The sequence below is a fragment of the Sciurus vulgaris genome (assembly GCF_902686455.1).
Source record: "Sciurus vulgaris genome assembly, chromosome: 15".
In the NCBI taxonomy this organism is placed as follows: domain Eukaryota; kingdom Metazoa; phylum Chordata; class Mammalia; order Rodentia; family Sciuridae; genus Sciurus; species Sciurus vulgaris.
In genome coordinates, this window is record NC_136476.1 from 32257977 (window position 1) to 32275507 (window position 17531).

Sequence of the window (17531 nt, forward strand, 5' to 3'; positions counted from 1 at the left end):
ATCAGCACAAATTCTTCCTATTTGAGCTTTTAAGTTTTAGGAAGGACAAGTACTATATAACTTCTATTTCTTCATTTTATTTCCCCCCTAGTAGAACCTTGGTAAATGAATCAAAGAGGGATGGTGAATTTCACACCTTGGAATAAACACAAAGGCAAGAAAACTGGGCTCCTGCTAAAGTACTAATAAACATAGTGGTTCTCAAACTTTATTGTGTATTAGAATCATCATAAGGGATTATTAAAACACATAAGACTTCTGGCCCACCCCTAGTGTTTCTCATTCAGCAAGGAGCTTGGGTGGGCCCAAGTGATGCTGATGCTGCTGGTCTGGAGACCACACTTTTGAGAACCAGTGAATTGGTGATCACACCATTTCATTCCCATTCAAAGCAGATTTACCTTGGGAAGCTCCAGATGGTGCACATTTTTAAATGAACTGAGGTCCACAACTGTATCAGAAATAGCAACATTTGGTTCCACCTGACAGGAAAAGAAATGGCAAAAAAGGCAACTACATGTTAGGCATTTCTGTTTGTTTAAATATAAGGCCCCTTATCAAAATTATTTCATATACTATAATTCATTATTACTATTTTAACATCTTATATAATTTGTGAACATTACATTCTCTTAAAATATTTAGGAGATGTAACTGGACAGCAAATGTTTTGGCATACAAAATGCATGGCTTGTGAGTTTTCCTGAATTGACTTCATAATGAAATCGAACAGTAGCCCAGTCATTCCAAGTGGAACTCAGAAATACACGGAGTACTAGCAGCGCACCACTCAGTATTCTTTCTGTCTTAGTTATCAAGTAAATTTAGATATTATTAAATGTTTTACCTGAAAATTACTGAAACACTCCTTTTTCTTAGGGCCATATTTAGTACAATTAATATGAAAATAAAATTTTTCCTCTACAACCTACACACCTTAAATAACTCAGTTCAACATTGAAAGCAGCTAGAACATATCATTTATCCTACATACAAATAAGACCCCTGGTTATGTGTTCATTCACAGAAAAGTGTTTCTGTTCCTACAGCTTCCCCCACTGATAATCCCCAAGGTTCCTTCAATTTTTAGCTTTTTACTTTCTATTACCTCTTTTTATTCATTCCAAACTTTTCCAAATCAAAACAAAACTACCACCAAAAACCTCTTTTAATACTATGTCACTTAATGTCTTAATACTTCCAGCCACTGCCCTCTCTCCTTAATATCGTAGCTACCATTTGCTATTCCCTTTCTTCCCTGCTTCCCAATAATCTCCTAGTTAGCAAATCCAAGGCACTTTCTTTCACCATGTTCTTACTGGGTGCCTCTGCAGCATCTAAGGTTTTGGAATGTATCCTTCTCCTTGAAACCTGCCTCCTTAGTGTAACATGCCCTTCTGGTTCTTCCTCCTTCTCCCTTATCTCCCTGTTTAGTCTTTCTCCTTTTTGTTCATATTACATGAGCATGCCCTTGGCCTTCTGTACTCTAATGTTCTCCATAGGCAAGTGCTTCAGTTCGCCTCATCCACAAATACCAAATTTCTATCTATGGGAATTTATCTGTAAACCCTAGACTAATGTCCCAAGGTACTCTTCTACCAGACTTCCCAACAGGCACTGCATGCTTAAGCTGCTTCCAATAGAATGTGGTCTAGTTTGGCAAAGTTTCACTCAATTTCTATTTTTTTTACAGTTCAAGCCTCTACACATCACCAAGTCAGATATCTGGATGCCTTGCACATCCTGTCTTTTATTCACCAACATATACCCAGTCTAATGAGGCAGATCACTCAAAAAGTATTTATTGAATAACTATTCAGTTGCTTTTTTCCTCAAGGAAAACATTTACTTGGGGATAAAGTACTATCAGTATGGGTCTGATATAACTATTCCTATTTTTTTTTTTTTTTTTTTGCCTTAACTCAGAACCTTGATATCCTTCTCTGGAATTAATCCATTTTTTTTTCTTTTTTTAATCTTCTCAAACAACTTCTCTATCCTGAAACCTGTGATAATCTCACATTATTGCCAGAGAAGTTTTTAAAAGTACAATATTTCTTTGAGTTCTACACTTTCTCACAAGGTTGAGCTACAGTAGTCTGTTAGGATGCTCAGCACGATCATGCCCTGTGTCCTTTATCAGTGTTCTTTTTTCACCACTCCCCATTCTCTGCCCTACACTGCTCAGTAACGCTCTGCAGTTTTCAATTTCTGGCATCAACCAGAGCTTACATGCCATTCCTTACTTTATGCCCTCCGTCTGCAATGTGTTTGCACCCAAATCTTGCAACATACACATCGAGTAACTCCTCTATAAAGTTTTATTCTCACTCTCTTCCTAGAAGCAAAACTGACACCTCTTCTCTTGCTATCACTACTGCCTATGCAGATTCCACAGGTAGCCTTCACATGAGTAGTGTGCTTATTTACATGAGTATCCACACATACTAAACCATGAACATAATGTACTAGAGTACAATTTACACATAAACTCATTGTATGAAGCTATAAAGCATTTATCTTTGATACTGCAAAAGTTTCTATTAATTATAAGCTGAATTAATAAGATGGTATATCAATCAAATCTTCCCAGAGAAACAAACACAAGTTTCAAATACCTCCTTATTTTGAAGATTCTCTGAAGTAGAAGGCAAAGATTCTACTGTATTTCCAGGACATACAGCCATCTGACTCACTGCATCTTTATTTCTGAAAGAAAAAAAAGCATCAGACTACTATTTCATAACGATATTATTTCCATTTTCTTACTTGAAGTCAGATTATTAGGAAAAATTCTCTAACCCAAAAGACTTGGAACTATAATACTCAAATATATAAATGTTTTACTTTCATTCAGAAGAACTCAGAGTTGAAATTCTAACAAAAAAAAAAAAAAAATGTTAGGTAAACTAGCAAAAACACAATGCTTACCTGATAAAAATTATTTTTACTTTAGAAGGGGCACATTTAATTATTGATGAGGCATTTTGATGACTTCTTCCATATAAAATTTGACCATTGATCTATGAAAAATAAGTATCATTAGTTAAGTCTAAATTTTAATTTCATACGTTTTCATCATCTTATCTATCTAATAAAAGACACGTTTCTTTTTACATGTTTTCCTCCACAGAATATACACATGACTTTGGATAGTGAATAAAGAAAAGCTCATGGTTAAAGTCAACATTAAAGTAATATGCATGAAATTTGATATCCATGGATTGCTGGTAGACCCGCCATTTGGAACAACTGAAGGAGAGTAGACAGCCAACTCCTGGCAGGCACTGGGATTCCAACATGCTTTACAAAGCAAGGGCCCTGTGACCTGCAAAGATCATTCTGGGAAGGCTACCCACTGTCATATGTTCCAGTTGGTCCCTGGAATCAAGACCTGGGAATAGGCCCCTGGGAAAAGCAAAGCTAGAGAGACTCAGGATATTGGCTGCAGATGGTACCTAAGCTTCTCATCATCTAGTTGTTTACCTAGTGCTGCATGAGCTTCCTAAGCCAACAGGGAAACACACTAGGCACAGGGAGGTGTAGAAAGGCTGTATGAAGACACCTGGGTCCTGTCTTTGGCAGCAAGGGCAAACAACATAACCAAGTAAAATTCTAAATGCTATAAAGTATGGTCCACAAATTTGTTTGACAGGCTGAGTTACTGCTTTCATTCTTTAGCCTTAATCTTGGCCCCTGCTTCATCTCACCCCATCACTTCTCCCGTTAGGGATTCAACTTCCGGAACGTCCAGTGGGTCAGTGTCATTACTGGGGAATGACTGGTTATTTGGCTTTTCAAAATCTCCTAATAAAAAGGCAGCACACACACACACACACACACACACACACACAAATGTTTTTGAAGTGTGATTTTTATTACTGTCTTGGGGCAAAGATTGTTTCTGGTGCTACACAGTCATGACCTTTTAATAGAAGTTAATGGGAACACAGACTCTACTGAGTAAAGATTTGGCTTACAGCCAGGTTTGCTGCACTGCATCTATTTTATTAGGCCACTGGTAGTTTTCTCAGTCACCATATGAAGTCTGGGTGATTTTATGGAAACAGAAGATTACATTGCTTTGATACAGCAAGAGTAAATTCAAAGTTGTCTACCAGAACTTACCTCTAGAAGTTCATCTGCAATCTGTAGTCGACCATCTCTTCCTGCTGCTCCATTTGGATCAATTCCCACTATAAAGACACTCATTCTGGTTCGGTCTTTGTTTCCAGCAAGACTTAGACCCAAACCGCTACGACCTTTCTCCAGTTCAATCATATGGAGTTCACCTATTAGGGTTCCATAACGCTCTCTGATATTTTCTGCATACAACAACAACATATGTATTTAAAGTTAATTACATAATTCATAGTAATGCTTTACTATGGAAGGTTATTTACTTCCATCTCAAGAAGGAATTATTTGAATCAAAATGTAATCGTTGGCAGTTAAAAGCTAAATAGATGGGGTGCTTGGGCATCAGAACTGGTTTCCAGGAGTATCCAAACTCTGAAGAATTTATTTGCATGGAGAGTACAAAGAGCATAATGTTTGATTAATCAGTTCACCTCAGGCCCAAGAGAAATGATTCACATTTACAAACTCTCAAAAACCACAATTAAACTAAAAATTTACTTTATTATTGGGAAAGCTGAAAAGAACTAAGATATCGAGAACAATTTTTTTGCTGACTTATCAGTGGGAGCCTCTCTTCCACAGGAAAATCTACACTGTATATTATGTCATGTTGGGCAGCTGCTCAGTGCAGGCAGTTGTTTGATGCATATAGTTACTCAGTGCATACAACCAGAGTGAAGGAAATGGTTTTTCTTATTACACAGAGCTATCAGGTCAGGACAAATACAAATTGACCAGCCCTGAGACATAGGTCCTAATTAGGTGAGACCATTTATATCTCCTGCTCTATATCTTTAAGAGGTGGAATTTATTATCTGCCCCCTTTAATCTGAGGGGGCAGGACCACACTTAGGTGCTGCAATCCACGGGTCCAGATGATTGACCAGTCAGTAACCAGTACTAACAGCCAGATGTGTAAGTGAGTCCTCTTGGAAGTCCAACCCAGCAGAGCCCAGTCAACCTCCACACCATAGATTAATAATACATTTTTGTTTAAGTCATTAAGTTTTAGAGTGGTGTGAAAATGGAAAACTGAAACATTCTGGTTCATATTTTCCTCTCAGTAAATTTTGGTACTATAGCTTTCTTAACAGGAATTATTAGATTTTTTTTTTTAATGAAACTTTTTAACACAATGACATATTCATAACGTTTGGATACACATTTAATCTTTTGTTGCGAAATTTATTTTCTTAAAAAACAGACATACCCCCTGGTTCCTAATACTATCTGACTTTGGAAAAATACTTACCAAATGTCCAAAGTTTTTTTTTTTTTGTTTGTTTTGTTTTTTTTAATTTGGTACCAGGGATTGAACTCAGGGGCACTCAACCACTAAGCCATATCCTCTGCCTTATTTTGTATTTTATTTAGAGACAGGTCTCACTGAATTGCTTAACACCTTGTCATTGCTGGGGCTGGCTTTTTCGAGATCCTTCTGCCTCAGCCTCCTGAGCCACTGGGGTTACAGAGCCACTGGATTACAGGTATGTCCCATGGCACCTGGCCTCAAATGTCCGAAGTTTTGGTCTCAACAATTATAATATGTTACCAACATAGTACAGAAAATATCAGAAGTTAATATGATATCAACAGCTGCCAGATTTTACAATGAGGACTCTGAGGCCTAGACAGGTGTGATGCTAGTTCAAGACCATACGATGGGCTGATCCAGCATGTCCTGTCCTCATTAATTCTCATATGAGAAGCCAAAGGGGCCTTATCAGGGATGAACATTTAAAGGAAGGGAAGAACATGACTTCATGCCTCAGGAATATATGTTGTATTCAAGAATTGCAGTGTGTATCATAAAGCTGAAACATACTTATTCATACAAGGAATAAGCCTTCAGAAACACAAAGTTTTTAATTCTTCATAATTAAATGCATCACAAATGACAACTTACTCCAGCTATAACCAAACTCATCCTCTTTGTCCACATCTTCTGAGATGTTGCTTGCAGATGACTGTGCATAATCACTGCCCATTTCTGCAAATGCTGAAGGAGAGGGTGGAGAAGCTTCACACAGTGGAGCCTTCTCTGGCTCTGGCTCTGACTGACTGGGTGCCTGTGGGAACAAGAAAAATGCAGTCTGTATGGACAGTCTAAGGAAGAAAATCTTAAGGAAAAGAAATAAGAGTATAATGTCAAAACAAAAATGGCCTTCAAATCTCCACTAAATAATAGAAAATTCAAATATACATATATGAAATGTTAGATAGGATTCAGGTAAAGTTTAAATATACAAAACAAAATAGTTTCAGAGCATACTGCGTTAAACTACTATTTGCTATTATAAGCCAATGAATTCAATTTGAAGATTTAAATGACCTAAGATAGAATATTATATAAACTTCCCCTGTTGGAAAACATATTTAACATATTCTCATTCAACAGATATCATAAATATCGAGGCAAGATTGTGGGGGAGGTCTAGAAAAGTCTGTCAAGAAACAAAAAATAAAAAGTAAAAATTTTAAAAATTAACAAAGATGTTGTCCTTCCAATCTTGTTAGCAAGTCTATGCATAACAAATTCTTTATCGCTACCTGAATCCTCTCTTCAAAAGGCTCTCAACAAATCCATGAAAAAGAGCATTCCACATGCAGGCTCATCTACCAGGGCACCAGTCTGTTAGTACAGAGGACAAGGACTCAGTCTGAGGGGTGTGTTTTTAAGGGACAGCACTGTATTTCTCTTGACACTTGAGCTACTTTGGTAGCTCAGGCAAAAAAGAAAACAGAATTCTTTATTAAAAAGCCCAAATGTGGCATACTTACTGTCACTTAGGACCATTGGTCCTATCAAAAGAAAAGGGGTTTGGTAAAATCCAGTTCTTATATTAGAGATTACGAAACAGAATGTTAAGAGTTTGAATCATCTTCAAGCCGCTGCATTCACTTTATTCATTTTTAAGATGAATAATCCTTTTGAAACTGAGGCCATGAGAAGAGAAAGGTTTTGCTCAAAATTACATAGTGGAACTAGACTTCTTTTTGCTTAATTCTTGATTCAGTGTACTTCATATTATACCATGCTGTCTCATCTAATTTCCATGGTAAGACAGTACCTGACCTAAGAGTCAGAGATTCCTGACTAAACTGCTAGTGCCTTGTAAGATGCTGTCCCTGATGCCTTCAACCTGTATTTTTTCTACCCTTCTTTCCTTTTCTTCTGCATAAAAAAATTCTCACATATTTTTTTATTTCATAGGTGTATATTTAGGAAAACATTTTTTTTTTAAACTTACTTCTACTAAAAACACACTAAATATATAGAAACTTAGGAATTATTAATTGGGGCCCAGAATCAGAATACCACAATATATCTAATGCTACATGACACTGAATAAGATCTTTCTTCTCAATGATTCAGAAAGTATTCAATTTTCTACCAAAGAAGAGGGCTGATAGTAGAGACTTCAGGGCAATTGATTTTTTTTTTTTTTTTTTTGGTTACATACCTGCCATATAAAATGATCAGTCTACACATCATTGGCCAAACAGATAAAAGTTGCTAGTGCAAATGAAATTCCTGTTATCTTCCCAAGTGCTATGCCATAAATCTCTCAAATTAATAATGTACAAGTGAAAATGAGCAAACAAAAAATCATTTGATCTGCTCAACATTTCGAAATATTACTAAAGAGGAGAGAGACATGTACTTCAGAATTTTTTCTAGTTTAAAGCAACATTTACTTCTCTGTAACAACAAAGTTGTTATTCAGCAAGCATACATTAAGTCCATTATATTTTTAAAAAGTGAAACAATCTATTTAAACATCCCATAATTTTAACAAATCTGTGATATACATTTTATAGATCTCGCTACATAATTTTTGACTAAATAATTTTCCTTAAGAACAAAGAAACAAAACTTGTTTATCTGCAGAACGCTTCAGGATCTCAGCTACAGCATACTCGTACTGTAAGTAAACTAAACTGGTACCCCAACTTCACTGAAGAATCACAAAACTAATATTAGCCTGTATTTACTTGAAGGACAACTAGAAATCTTCTATTTTACCACCCTGACACCCTTGTTTTACCAAGATCATATAATCAGTTTGTTAGTGATACTTCTTAAAATTTATGTAGGAAAATACTGGTCTTTAACAAAGATCATTTATCCTCCTTTAGCAATAAGGCAAAGTGCAGTTGTAATCACTCCATGCCATATATGTACACACTAGGTAAAACACACACATACAGCACACTGCAAAACACCCACTTACACAAAATTTCACTTTGAGACAAACCTTAAATGGTGTGGGAGCAAAAGGGTTAGTTGGGGAACAATGGAAGATAACTCTACTTGAATTCTGTAATTCCTACAGTAACAGAAAACATATTCCTTCAGATTCGGCATCTTTGCTTATCCATATCACAAAAACATGAAGATCTGATGAATATTTATAAAATGTTTCCTAAAAAAAATTGTTGACAGCTTTCTTCATTTCCATGATCAAATTATGGTATATAAATTCTTGTAAATTTTTGTTTCAATTTTGGTTTTATAATTTCATCAAAATATGAGAATATCCAAGGACAGATTTAGGAGCATAGAAAGAGCTACATTTCCTGATGGAGGCGTTTTAAGGATGTGCTTTACGAATATTCAGCAGATTCTTGCACATTCACGTACATGATTATTTCCAGTGATTAATTTAAGGAAGAGCTTTCATGACTATCTTGTTGAAGCCTGAAAAAATTTTAAACAAATACAAGGCTTTAAAGAAATTACGTGTGAAAGTAGTTGATACCTTTTGGTAACTAATGAAAATTAAAATATCAGAAAATTTAAATTTACCAAACTGCAGGAAAAGCACTGGACTCATGACTCTCCTCCCTTCCTTTCAGAAGGGCCATTTAACTTCCGCCATAAAAACAATTATTTTGTGGCAGGACAATGTGCTTAAGAAAAAATTTGCATGCCCACTCCAAACACACAGTTGTTTGTTTTTCACAACAAATGCAATAAATGGTGAGGTGGTAGTAAAGAACAAAACATTTTCAAAAGGCAATGGCAAGACAATGGGCATTATCCAACCTTGTCAGCGTTGAACTGGAGAGAATCAGCAAATGGGTTAGTGCTGCTGAAGTTGTACTTAGGGTAAAGGTTGTGCAGCAAGGAAGGCAAAGGGGATTTCTAAAAGGAAACATAAGAGGCGCTGAGCGCAAAGAAACATATTTAAAACAACTCAACTTAAGAACAAAGTACTTACTTAAAGAGTTGTCTAAGTGAAACTGGATTCTGTGTATCTGGTATATAATTAACAGCATCATCTTCTTTGACAATCTATTACTAAAGCTTTTCTTCTAATGACCTCAATCATTTAAACCCAAGTTTAAATCAGTCAACAATCCTCACAGGAAACGAGGCTGTCAAAGGGAACCCAATTTCTTTTATTTCCATTGAATGTACCATCCCACATAAGACACAACATTAGCTCACTTTGTTTTATGCTTCATGCCTATCAGTAAACATGTTTCAAATCTAAAACCACCAAGGTTTTTTTTATTTACATTTAAAAAATGTAATTTTTAATAGTCTATCTGTTCCAGAATGCAAATTAAACATTTGTCTGCTAGTTCATCAATAACCTTTATTATTCCTTACTCTGTTCCCATTAAGGAAACTTGTCATGCCCAGACTAGATATTAAGGCTGCTCCAAAGCAATCATACTCTTTAATTTAAAAACATGAAGAAATGAACCCCTACCCTTCTACAATGGAGTTCTCTATTTCTGCCTACTGTTGTGGAGGTAGGAATATGGAGTTTCATATATATTTTTTTTTAAGTTCCTATAAAACTTCCCACACTATGGGGGAATTTATGAGCTTTGGATAATATTTGAAGTCCTGCCTTGAGTGTTTCTCACAGGTTTTGTGGCTTGCCTGTAATTCGCCTGGAGCCAGGAGTCTTTTAAGAGTTGAATATACATATTAAAGGTAGGATGACTGCCAGATAGGATTTAGCATTTTCATAGTTAGGGCTAAAAAAAAAAAAAGAAAAGAAAAGTAATTTCCTCGGCACAATAAATTATTCTCCTTCTTTTCACACCCACTATCTTTTTTCTTTTATTGACTGTATCTTTCAGAGGAAACTGCAGACATTTAAAATTCATTTTGGCTCCAATTAAATGTTTGTGTTACTTTTCTCTATAAAAAAAAAAAAAAGCCCCACTGGCAGGCATGGAGTGTGGAGAGGTTGTCATGTGACACCACCCTGTATGGAAGAACCCTCTGGTAAGACACTATCCTCAGTGTGCCTGTACCAAAGCTTATGCCACATTACCCTTTCAATCTGCTCTTCTTGCAATGTTTTTCCTACAGAGGCAAGACAGGAAAAAGATATGGGCACAATGACATTTATGTTCATCTCAACTTTCTCCCTACTCTTCAGTTTAAAATGTCAACTCCTGCTTTACAAAAGAGGAGACCATAAATGCCAAGGAACATGACCACTTATTAAGGTGGAAGAAATGACTGGGCAGAAATGAAAGACATAGTCTAGATAAAACGATTTAAGGCTATGGAGGATAAAGATGATTTCTCATTTTCAGATGTCATATATATAATGCTTTAATTAGATAGAACAACAGAAAACAAAACCATTATAGCATGAAACGGAATATTTAAAGAGAACACTAGTTTTTTGTTTTTAAATTTTCACATCTCATAGGATTAGAATTTGGCCCTGATAGCAGAGTATAAATGTAGAGCAGGAGCATAGCAGATTAAATGTAGGACACAATATTATTAGGGAAAGATATACAGAAAAATTATTTTTGCGAAAAATAAAACCTTCTATTGATAGTCTCAAAGGCTGATAAAAGCAGAAACATTATAAATGGAGAAAAAGCAAATGGAAAACAAAAACATTCTCTAGCTGGAATTAACAGAGCCCATCCTCCATCAGACAATGGACCTGAGTGAACTCTGAAGAATCTCACTTGTGACATTATCAGAGACAGTCTGAAAAGTTCTGATTCTTGAATAGCCTCAAGCCCAAAGAGATGGACTGGCTTTTTAGCTGACTGGCTTTTCAGCCTATGTATAAGATTTCCTAGAAAGCCTCATCCTCCATCCACAAATAAACATTTACCACTAAGAAACTCAAGTATGTGCATTTGTGTTTTTTTTTCCCCCCTTTGGATTATTGGAGACATGACTATTTTCATAGGGAAATAAATCAATGGAAACAAAGTATATCTCATTTTAAATGCAAAAGTAGCTCTAATTTCCTGAAGCAAAACGTGTATAACTTGACTGAACATGTCATTCTAAGGAAAATTTTTCCTGGAATAACTGCCATAAAATTAGGCATCATATATACCTCAGATAATAAAACAGGAATATCTTCCAGGTGTATGAGACAATATCTCTCCAGTTCACTAGAAAATGGAACAGACTTTGAAAGAAATGTTTGTAGTTTAAGTTTTTAAAGTAATATTAAGAATCACTATTCTACATTGTATAGTACTGTCCCAAATGAGATAAAAGTTAGAAATTAGAAATAAAACAAAAGAAGAAAACCCACCCACACACACACACAAAAATAGCTTAAACTTAACTTAAACAGCCATTTACCAACATTATCATGCTGTGTTTATGTTTAACACAACAAATGGAAACAAATGTAAAAAGATTTGTAGTTATTTAAACAAACTGAATAGTATTTGTAAAGAATGCAGTAAGATGCAGCCCTACCATTTGGAAGACTTTCTGAATGGGTAATTATTACATAACAATAAACAACTGAGTGATTAAAAACTGCAGATGTGAAGATGACTGCATACATGAAGAACGGCTGAATTTGTTCCTTACAGTGAACCCTGACTGGAGTTACACCTGCATTGAGGACAAAAGGAAGGCCAGTTAAGACCAACCTGGTCACTCTGCACTCCGTGGCAAACAAGGCTGATGCTACTTTTACTCTCTCACTGCAGGGCTGTTCACTACTTTCCATTCATCATTTCAGCATTTGTATCTTAAATTCATAATTTTACTATTTAAAACTCAAATGTATTTTGCCTTTAACTTCCCTCCCATATGTTGACATTTTTCTTTTAAAGATAACCAAACCTAAAAAAGCAGATAATTCAACCAGTAAGCAGATAATTCAAAGGGAATTAGTATGACAGGGGTTGTTAAATTAAATCCAGAAATGGAGTCTCTGAGAGCTTCAGGAGATTTATGAACCTCCAGAAATGGTATAAAAACTTATGAGCAAGAGGGTATGTTCTGCAAAACTTTCTTAGGGGCATCTGACACAAATACATTTAATAACTGCTATATATGAATTTTTTTCAATGAGATATAAAGAAGGAATATGAAAACAATTTTAAACTCAGCATAATTTTCACATTCAGCATCAATAGGTCTTATAAAATACAGGAAGCCTCATTTTGTATCTTCTCTCTCAATAATGTTCATTAAATGTGCTTATGTTTTCTAAAATATATTTTAAAGCTCTTTTACTTGTGATGACTGAAGGTAAACTGGTTTAACAGGTTCTGTCCATTATTAGCTATATAGTGACAAATTATATATAGTGATTGTGGCTAGAAACAGCAATCATGAACACTTGTAAATTAAAAAAAAAAAAAATCCCCCTTGTAGAAATCTTGTTCAGTGAGAAGCATAAATACATCAAAGATAGGAAAACTGTCTACAGAATATGTTTAAAGAAAACATAATCTTTTCTGCTTCTCAGGTTCTCCATAAAAGAGCACCAACTATTAACTTGAATGCATCATATTCCTTTCAACAGCTTGTATAATTTTGTGTCAATAATGAATAAAAATAGTTAACCATCAAGATACCTATGGCCACCATTAAATCCTACTTCTGTGAGTTTTCAATAGACTTCAAGCCTTTATTGAACATAGTAGAAGGGATGTTCAGGAAAACTCAATGTTTAAAAAACAAAATAAACTTTTAATAAGTCTTTGAGACTTCAAGAATCCATATCTGCTCATACAGACAACTTGGCAGTTGCTACATTAGACTCCAAGTTGAGCATTGTTTGGATAATATGCCTACCTTGCCCTCTGTGTTCGCTTACCCTTGGTCTGTTTATAATGCTCTGTACCATAAAGACTACAGGGTTGCCTGCTTTCCGAATGGCTTCCACAGCTTGTTCATGGCTTGCATCTCTGAGATCCATTCCATCCACCTGCAATGGAAGGCCTCAGCTTAACATTTCAAGAAGCTACAGAACAAAAGAACAATTTGTGGATCTCAGGTTTTGAGGATCCTTGGCTAGGTTCCTGGAAAATTTGGTTCAGAATCAAAAATAATTAAGACTACTGGTGAGGCTGCAAAATGTTTCACCTGTTCATCAGACTTGTGGTCCCCTGTTCTGGCCACAGGTTTCTGTCTCTGATAGCTAACTGAAATAATAACCAACTGGAAAGAAAGCTCTATTTCTTCATTCCTTACATTGCTCAGTTGTTCTTTAAATCAGCGTGATTACATAAATAATATGAGGTAACTACCCAATAGCACTGTCTTCATCATGAAAGTCACTGTACTGAATTTCTTCCAATTCAGTATAGAATGGGATTTGGGAAGTAGATAGGTAATGCTTTGTTAATTTTCTCTGTACTGGAAAAATTAACATTTCTGATATTCAGAAAACCCAGATGATGGTAAGGTTAGTTTCGAAAAGGAATCTTTGCAGTAGACAAGACAGGAGCTGGAAGCCAAGAAATTGTGCTCATTTGTTAGTAATTACTACATAAATAGCTTAAAAATTAAAGTTATTTTATAACTCCTAATTGACCATGGCTTGCTCTGGTGATGATCAGTTCAGCTTATACACTACATGAACAAGAAGGAAAATAGTTTAAAAGGCCAAATGCTAATCCTGTCAGAAAACTAGATATTATCATCATTTCCAATTACCAAATAAGATTAGTAGTCACAAATCTGGAAAAGAAGATCGATTATTAGGTCTCGGCATAGAATATTAATATCTTTATCTGAAAACCTCCCTCAGGTTGATATTTGAAGACCATAACAATATTTTTTTCAATGTTTTGTTTATGCTTTTAAAAAACAAAAGTAGGTATTTATCTCTACTATATATTACAGTAGTGGGAAAATTTAACAGGCTGCCATGTATCTTTGCTCAAATCCAAAGAACTCTATAATCTAAACAGAATACTTTATAGGTCTCTGCTCACCTAACCTACATACATTTCCAGAAACAAAGCACAGGCACTTTTAGGATCCTCAGCATTATAGAGGCCTAAGGCTTTCTTACTTCCCTACATGTAAAGCACTCAACAAATCACTGCTAAATTGCATATTTTACAATGCAAAAATGCTCTCCTTTTTATTTGAAAGGGATGCTTTAACTCAATATATTTAAACAATATTTGGGGGTAAACTATGACCAATCTTTTCTAGAAATAATTATAAATAATTCTTACATTTCTCCTTAAGACAAAGGTTTTTAATAGTGAAGTACACATAAAATTCCTAGTGATGATCTAAAAATGAAAATTTTAGATGGAACTCTAATTAAAAGAGTACTTTTAAGGGGGCTAACATATCATCTAACAAAAGGTAAGGCACAGCAGGGAGAAAGCATATCAGTATTCTTTATCAATTGCCACAGGGAAGAAAATAGGGACAAACTGAAATTTGTTTTCTCTCAAATCTAAATTTCTTCCTTCTTCAGCTCTCAGAGATAATGAAGGCCTAAATAAGTAAATCCTAAAAAGATTCATTTTAAAGTATGGTTGATATGTTATAACCTAAACAATTAAAGCATTTTAATATGTAAATTCTAAATACTTTGAAAATGAGACAATCATGTATAAAACAAATACAGTGGCTCTTACAGTAATAAAGTTATTATTAGAAAGTTTTCCCTTTTTTATTCTTCTATAAATCAGAAAATCTGGGTCAGATACCTATATGTTTACCATTTTAAATAAAACTGTGCTTAACTTGATAAAATAGTGTATCTCACTGCTCTGAAGTTACTTGATTACTTGCCAAATATGTCCCTCTCACTGGGCAGGCACCCAGAGCCTGGTACAGCACCTGGAATGCAATGGCTGCTCCAGCAATACCCATGAGTAAATGAATGTGTCATCAGAAAACAATTTGTCTAAATTATTAAGCTTTGAACTAAGGGTAGGTACAATGTGACTATATACTTCTACCTCCCACATAAGAAAATATGTGCTCCCACGTGAACATATGCCTATGCCCATGCACACGCATAGCCTTCAGTGGTGAATGGTTCAGCCCTGAGAAGGGAAAAGGACTGACAGGGAAACATTTATGCAAAAAGAAATCAAGGTTGTATCATTGAAGATGTTACCAAAAAAGATGTATGTGGAACAAAATCTCATCCAGCAAAGTTTAGCAGCAATGAAATTATAAAGTATTTCTGGAAATAAAACCTCATTGGTGAACTAAATTATGATATATAAATTTTATATATATACACATAATTTTAAATAATTTAGTTTTTCCCTAAGAAACTGGCTGTATTCTTTCAAACAGAGTATGATTATTTTACATTGGGGCCAATATTTTTAAAAGTGGTTGAGTAGATCTCTAAACATTAGTCTCTACATCAAAATACACACTCTTTCATCATAGATATAAAACAATTATAGATGAAAAAAATTAGAACTGCCTCAGCCATAAACAGCAGGCTCTAACACTGGGTTGAGTAACCATGTAAAGATGACAACCCTTTGGTACAGAAGACAGAGGAGTAGTGAACTTTGGTAGAGAAAGCTCACTGGAGGGTACCTCCACTATTCTGTCTCCAGACTTCAAGGTTCCATTTTTGCCAGCTGGACTATCTTCAAGAACATGCTTGATGAAGATGCCCCTCATCACTTCACCATTGCTGAGGCGACTTCCCATTCCCCGTCCACCAACAATGCTGATGCCCAAGGATTTGCTTGGTTCTCTCCAAAGTTCAACCCTACAAAAAAATAAAAATTTAAACTCTCAGAAGAAAACTTGGAGAAAAAGCTTCCTGATGCTGAATTTAGTAATGTCTTCCTGTTTATGACATCAAAGACACAGACAATAAAAGAAAACGAGAGCAACTGTATTTCATCAAAATGAAAACCTTGTATATCTAAAGACACTATCCAAAGCAAAGGAAGACAACACACAGGAAGAAAATAATGTTTGATAATCATATCTGATAAGGATTAAAATCCAGAGCACAGACAACTTCTACAACTCAATTACCAAAAAAAAAAAAAAACCCAACAAGTAGACAAGTAGATGAAAACCTAGATAAAGAATATGAATAAATGACTACCTAAAGAAGATATGTAAGTGTCCCTTAAACACATGAAAAGATGCTCAATATTACCAATCAGCAGAGATACAAATCAATACACAGTAAGACACTATCTCACACCCATTAGGATAGCAACTATCAAAAAAGCAAAAAATAATTAGTACTGGAGAGAATGTAGAGAAATGGAACCCTGTGCATTGCTAGAGGAAATGTGAAATGGGGCAGCTGCTATGGAAAACAGAATACTGATTCTTCAAAAAAAATTAAAAATATAATCTCAATGATTCAGCAATTCCACTTCTGGAATATGTGTAAAAGAACTCAAAGTAGGGTCTCAAAGGGGCATTTTGTCCACCTATCCCACAGAAGCACTGTTCACAATAGTCAAAGGTGGAAGTATCCATGAAAATGAGTGAAAGGGATAAACAAATGGTATATAATGCAATGGAATATTAATCTTAAAAAGGAAGAAAATTCTGAAACACATTTCAACAAGGATAATGTTTGAAGACACTATGCTAAGTGAAATAGGTCAGCTAAGTGGAATAAATGACAAATGCAACATGACTACACTCATATGATGTAGCTGCAACAGTGAAGTCCATAGAAAAAAGAATGGTGGTTGCCAGGGGATGGAGGAGGATGAAATGGAAGTTACTGCTTAATGGGCACAGAGTTCCAGTTTTACAAGATGAAAATAAGCCCTGTTGATGGAGGGTGTGATGGTCACATGTGAATGTAGACCACTTAAAAATGGTTAAAAATTAAAGAATATTTTAAAATCATTGGTATCTTAATAGTAAAAACAAGATAGATTTTAAGTACTTTCACAATTATGTGTTTTGTAGGGTCTGATATAAATACTATTATATTTATGAAGCTGATTTATTATACATAAATATTGGTCTCACATACCAGGTTGGGACACAGACCAATGTGAAAGTACCATTTTGCAGGAGGTTTAATATTACAGAAATTAAGTAATCAGGAAATTTGCTACCACTGAACAGATAGCAGCTTCTAAGCTTAACAGCCAAATCCAGGGAAAGAACACTCCTGCACATACTGTTAGAAACTTGCCTGTGTAGAAGTCTTTCT

The 17531-nt window shown here is 35.2% G+C and overlaps 1 protein-coding gene across 12 annotated transcripts in view; it reads right to left on the reverse strand.

Annotated features, from left to right (window-relative positions):
* Positions 1–17531, reverse strand: part of MPDZ (multiple PDZ domain crumbs cell polarity complex component) — a 166405-nt gene that overhangs the window by 31922 nt on the left and 116952 nt on the right. For 6 of the 12 annotated variants that reach the window (XM_079113123.1, XM_079113118.1, XM_079113120.1 and 3 more), the window contains 8 exons: positions 15926–16103; positions 13212–13322; positions 9191–9289; positions 6047–6209; positions 4129–4325; positions 2932–3023; positions 2619–2709; positions 402–482 (listed from right to left, as the gene is read on the reverse strand). In XM_079113123.1, coding sequence (XP_078969249.1) covers positions 402–482; positions 2619–2709; positions 2932–3023; positions 4129–4325; positions 6047–6209; positions 9191–9289; positions 13212–13322; positions 15926–16103 — 1012 coding nt within the window. The remainder of the gene's footprint in view (positions 1–401; positions 483–2618; positions 2710–2931; positions 3024–4128; positions 4326–6046; positions 6210–9190; positions 9290–13211; positions 13323–15925; positions 16104–17531) is intronic. The other 6 variants (XM_079113127.1, XM_079113124.1, XM_079113119.1 and 3 more) reach the window with 4 other exon arrangements.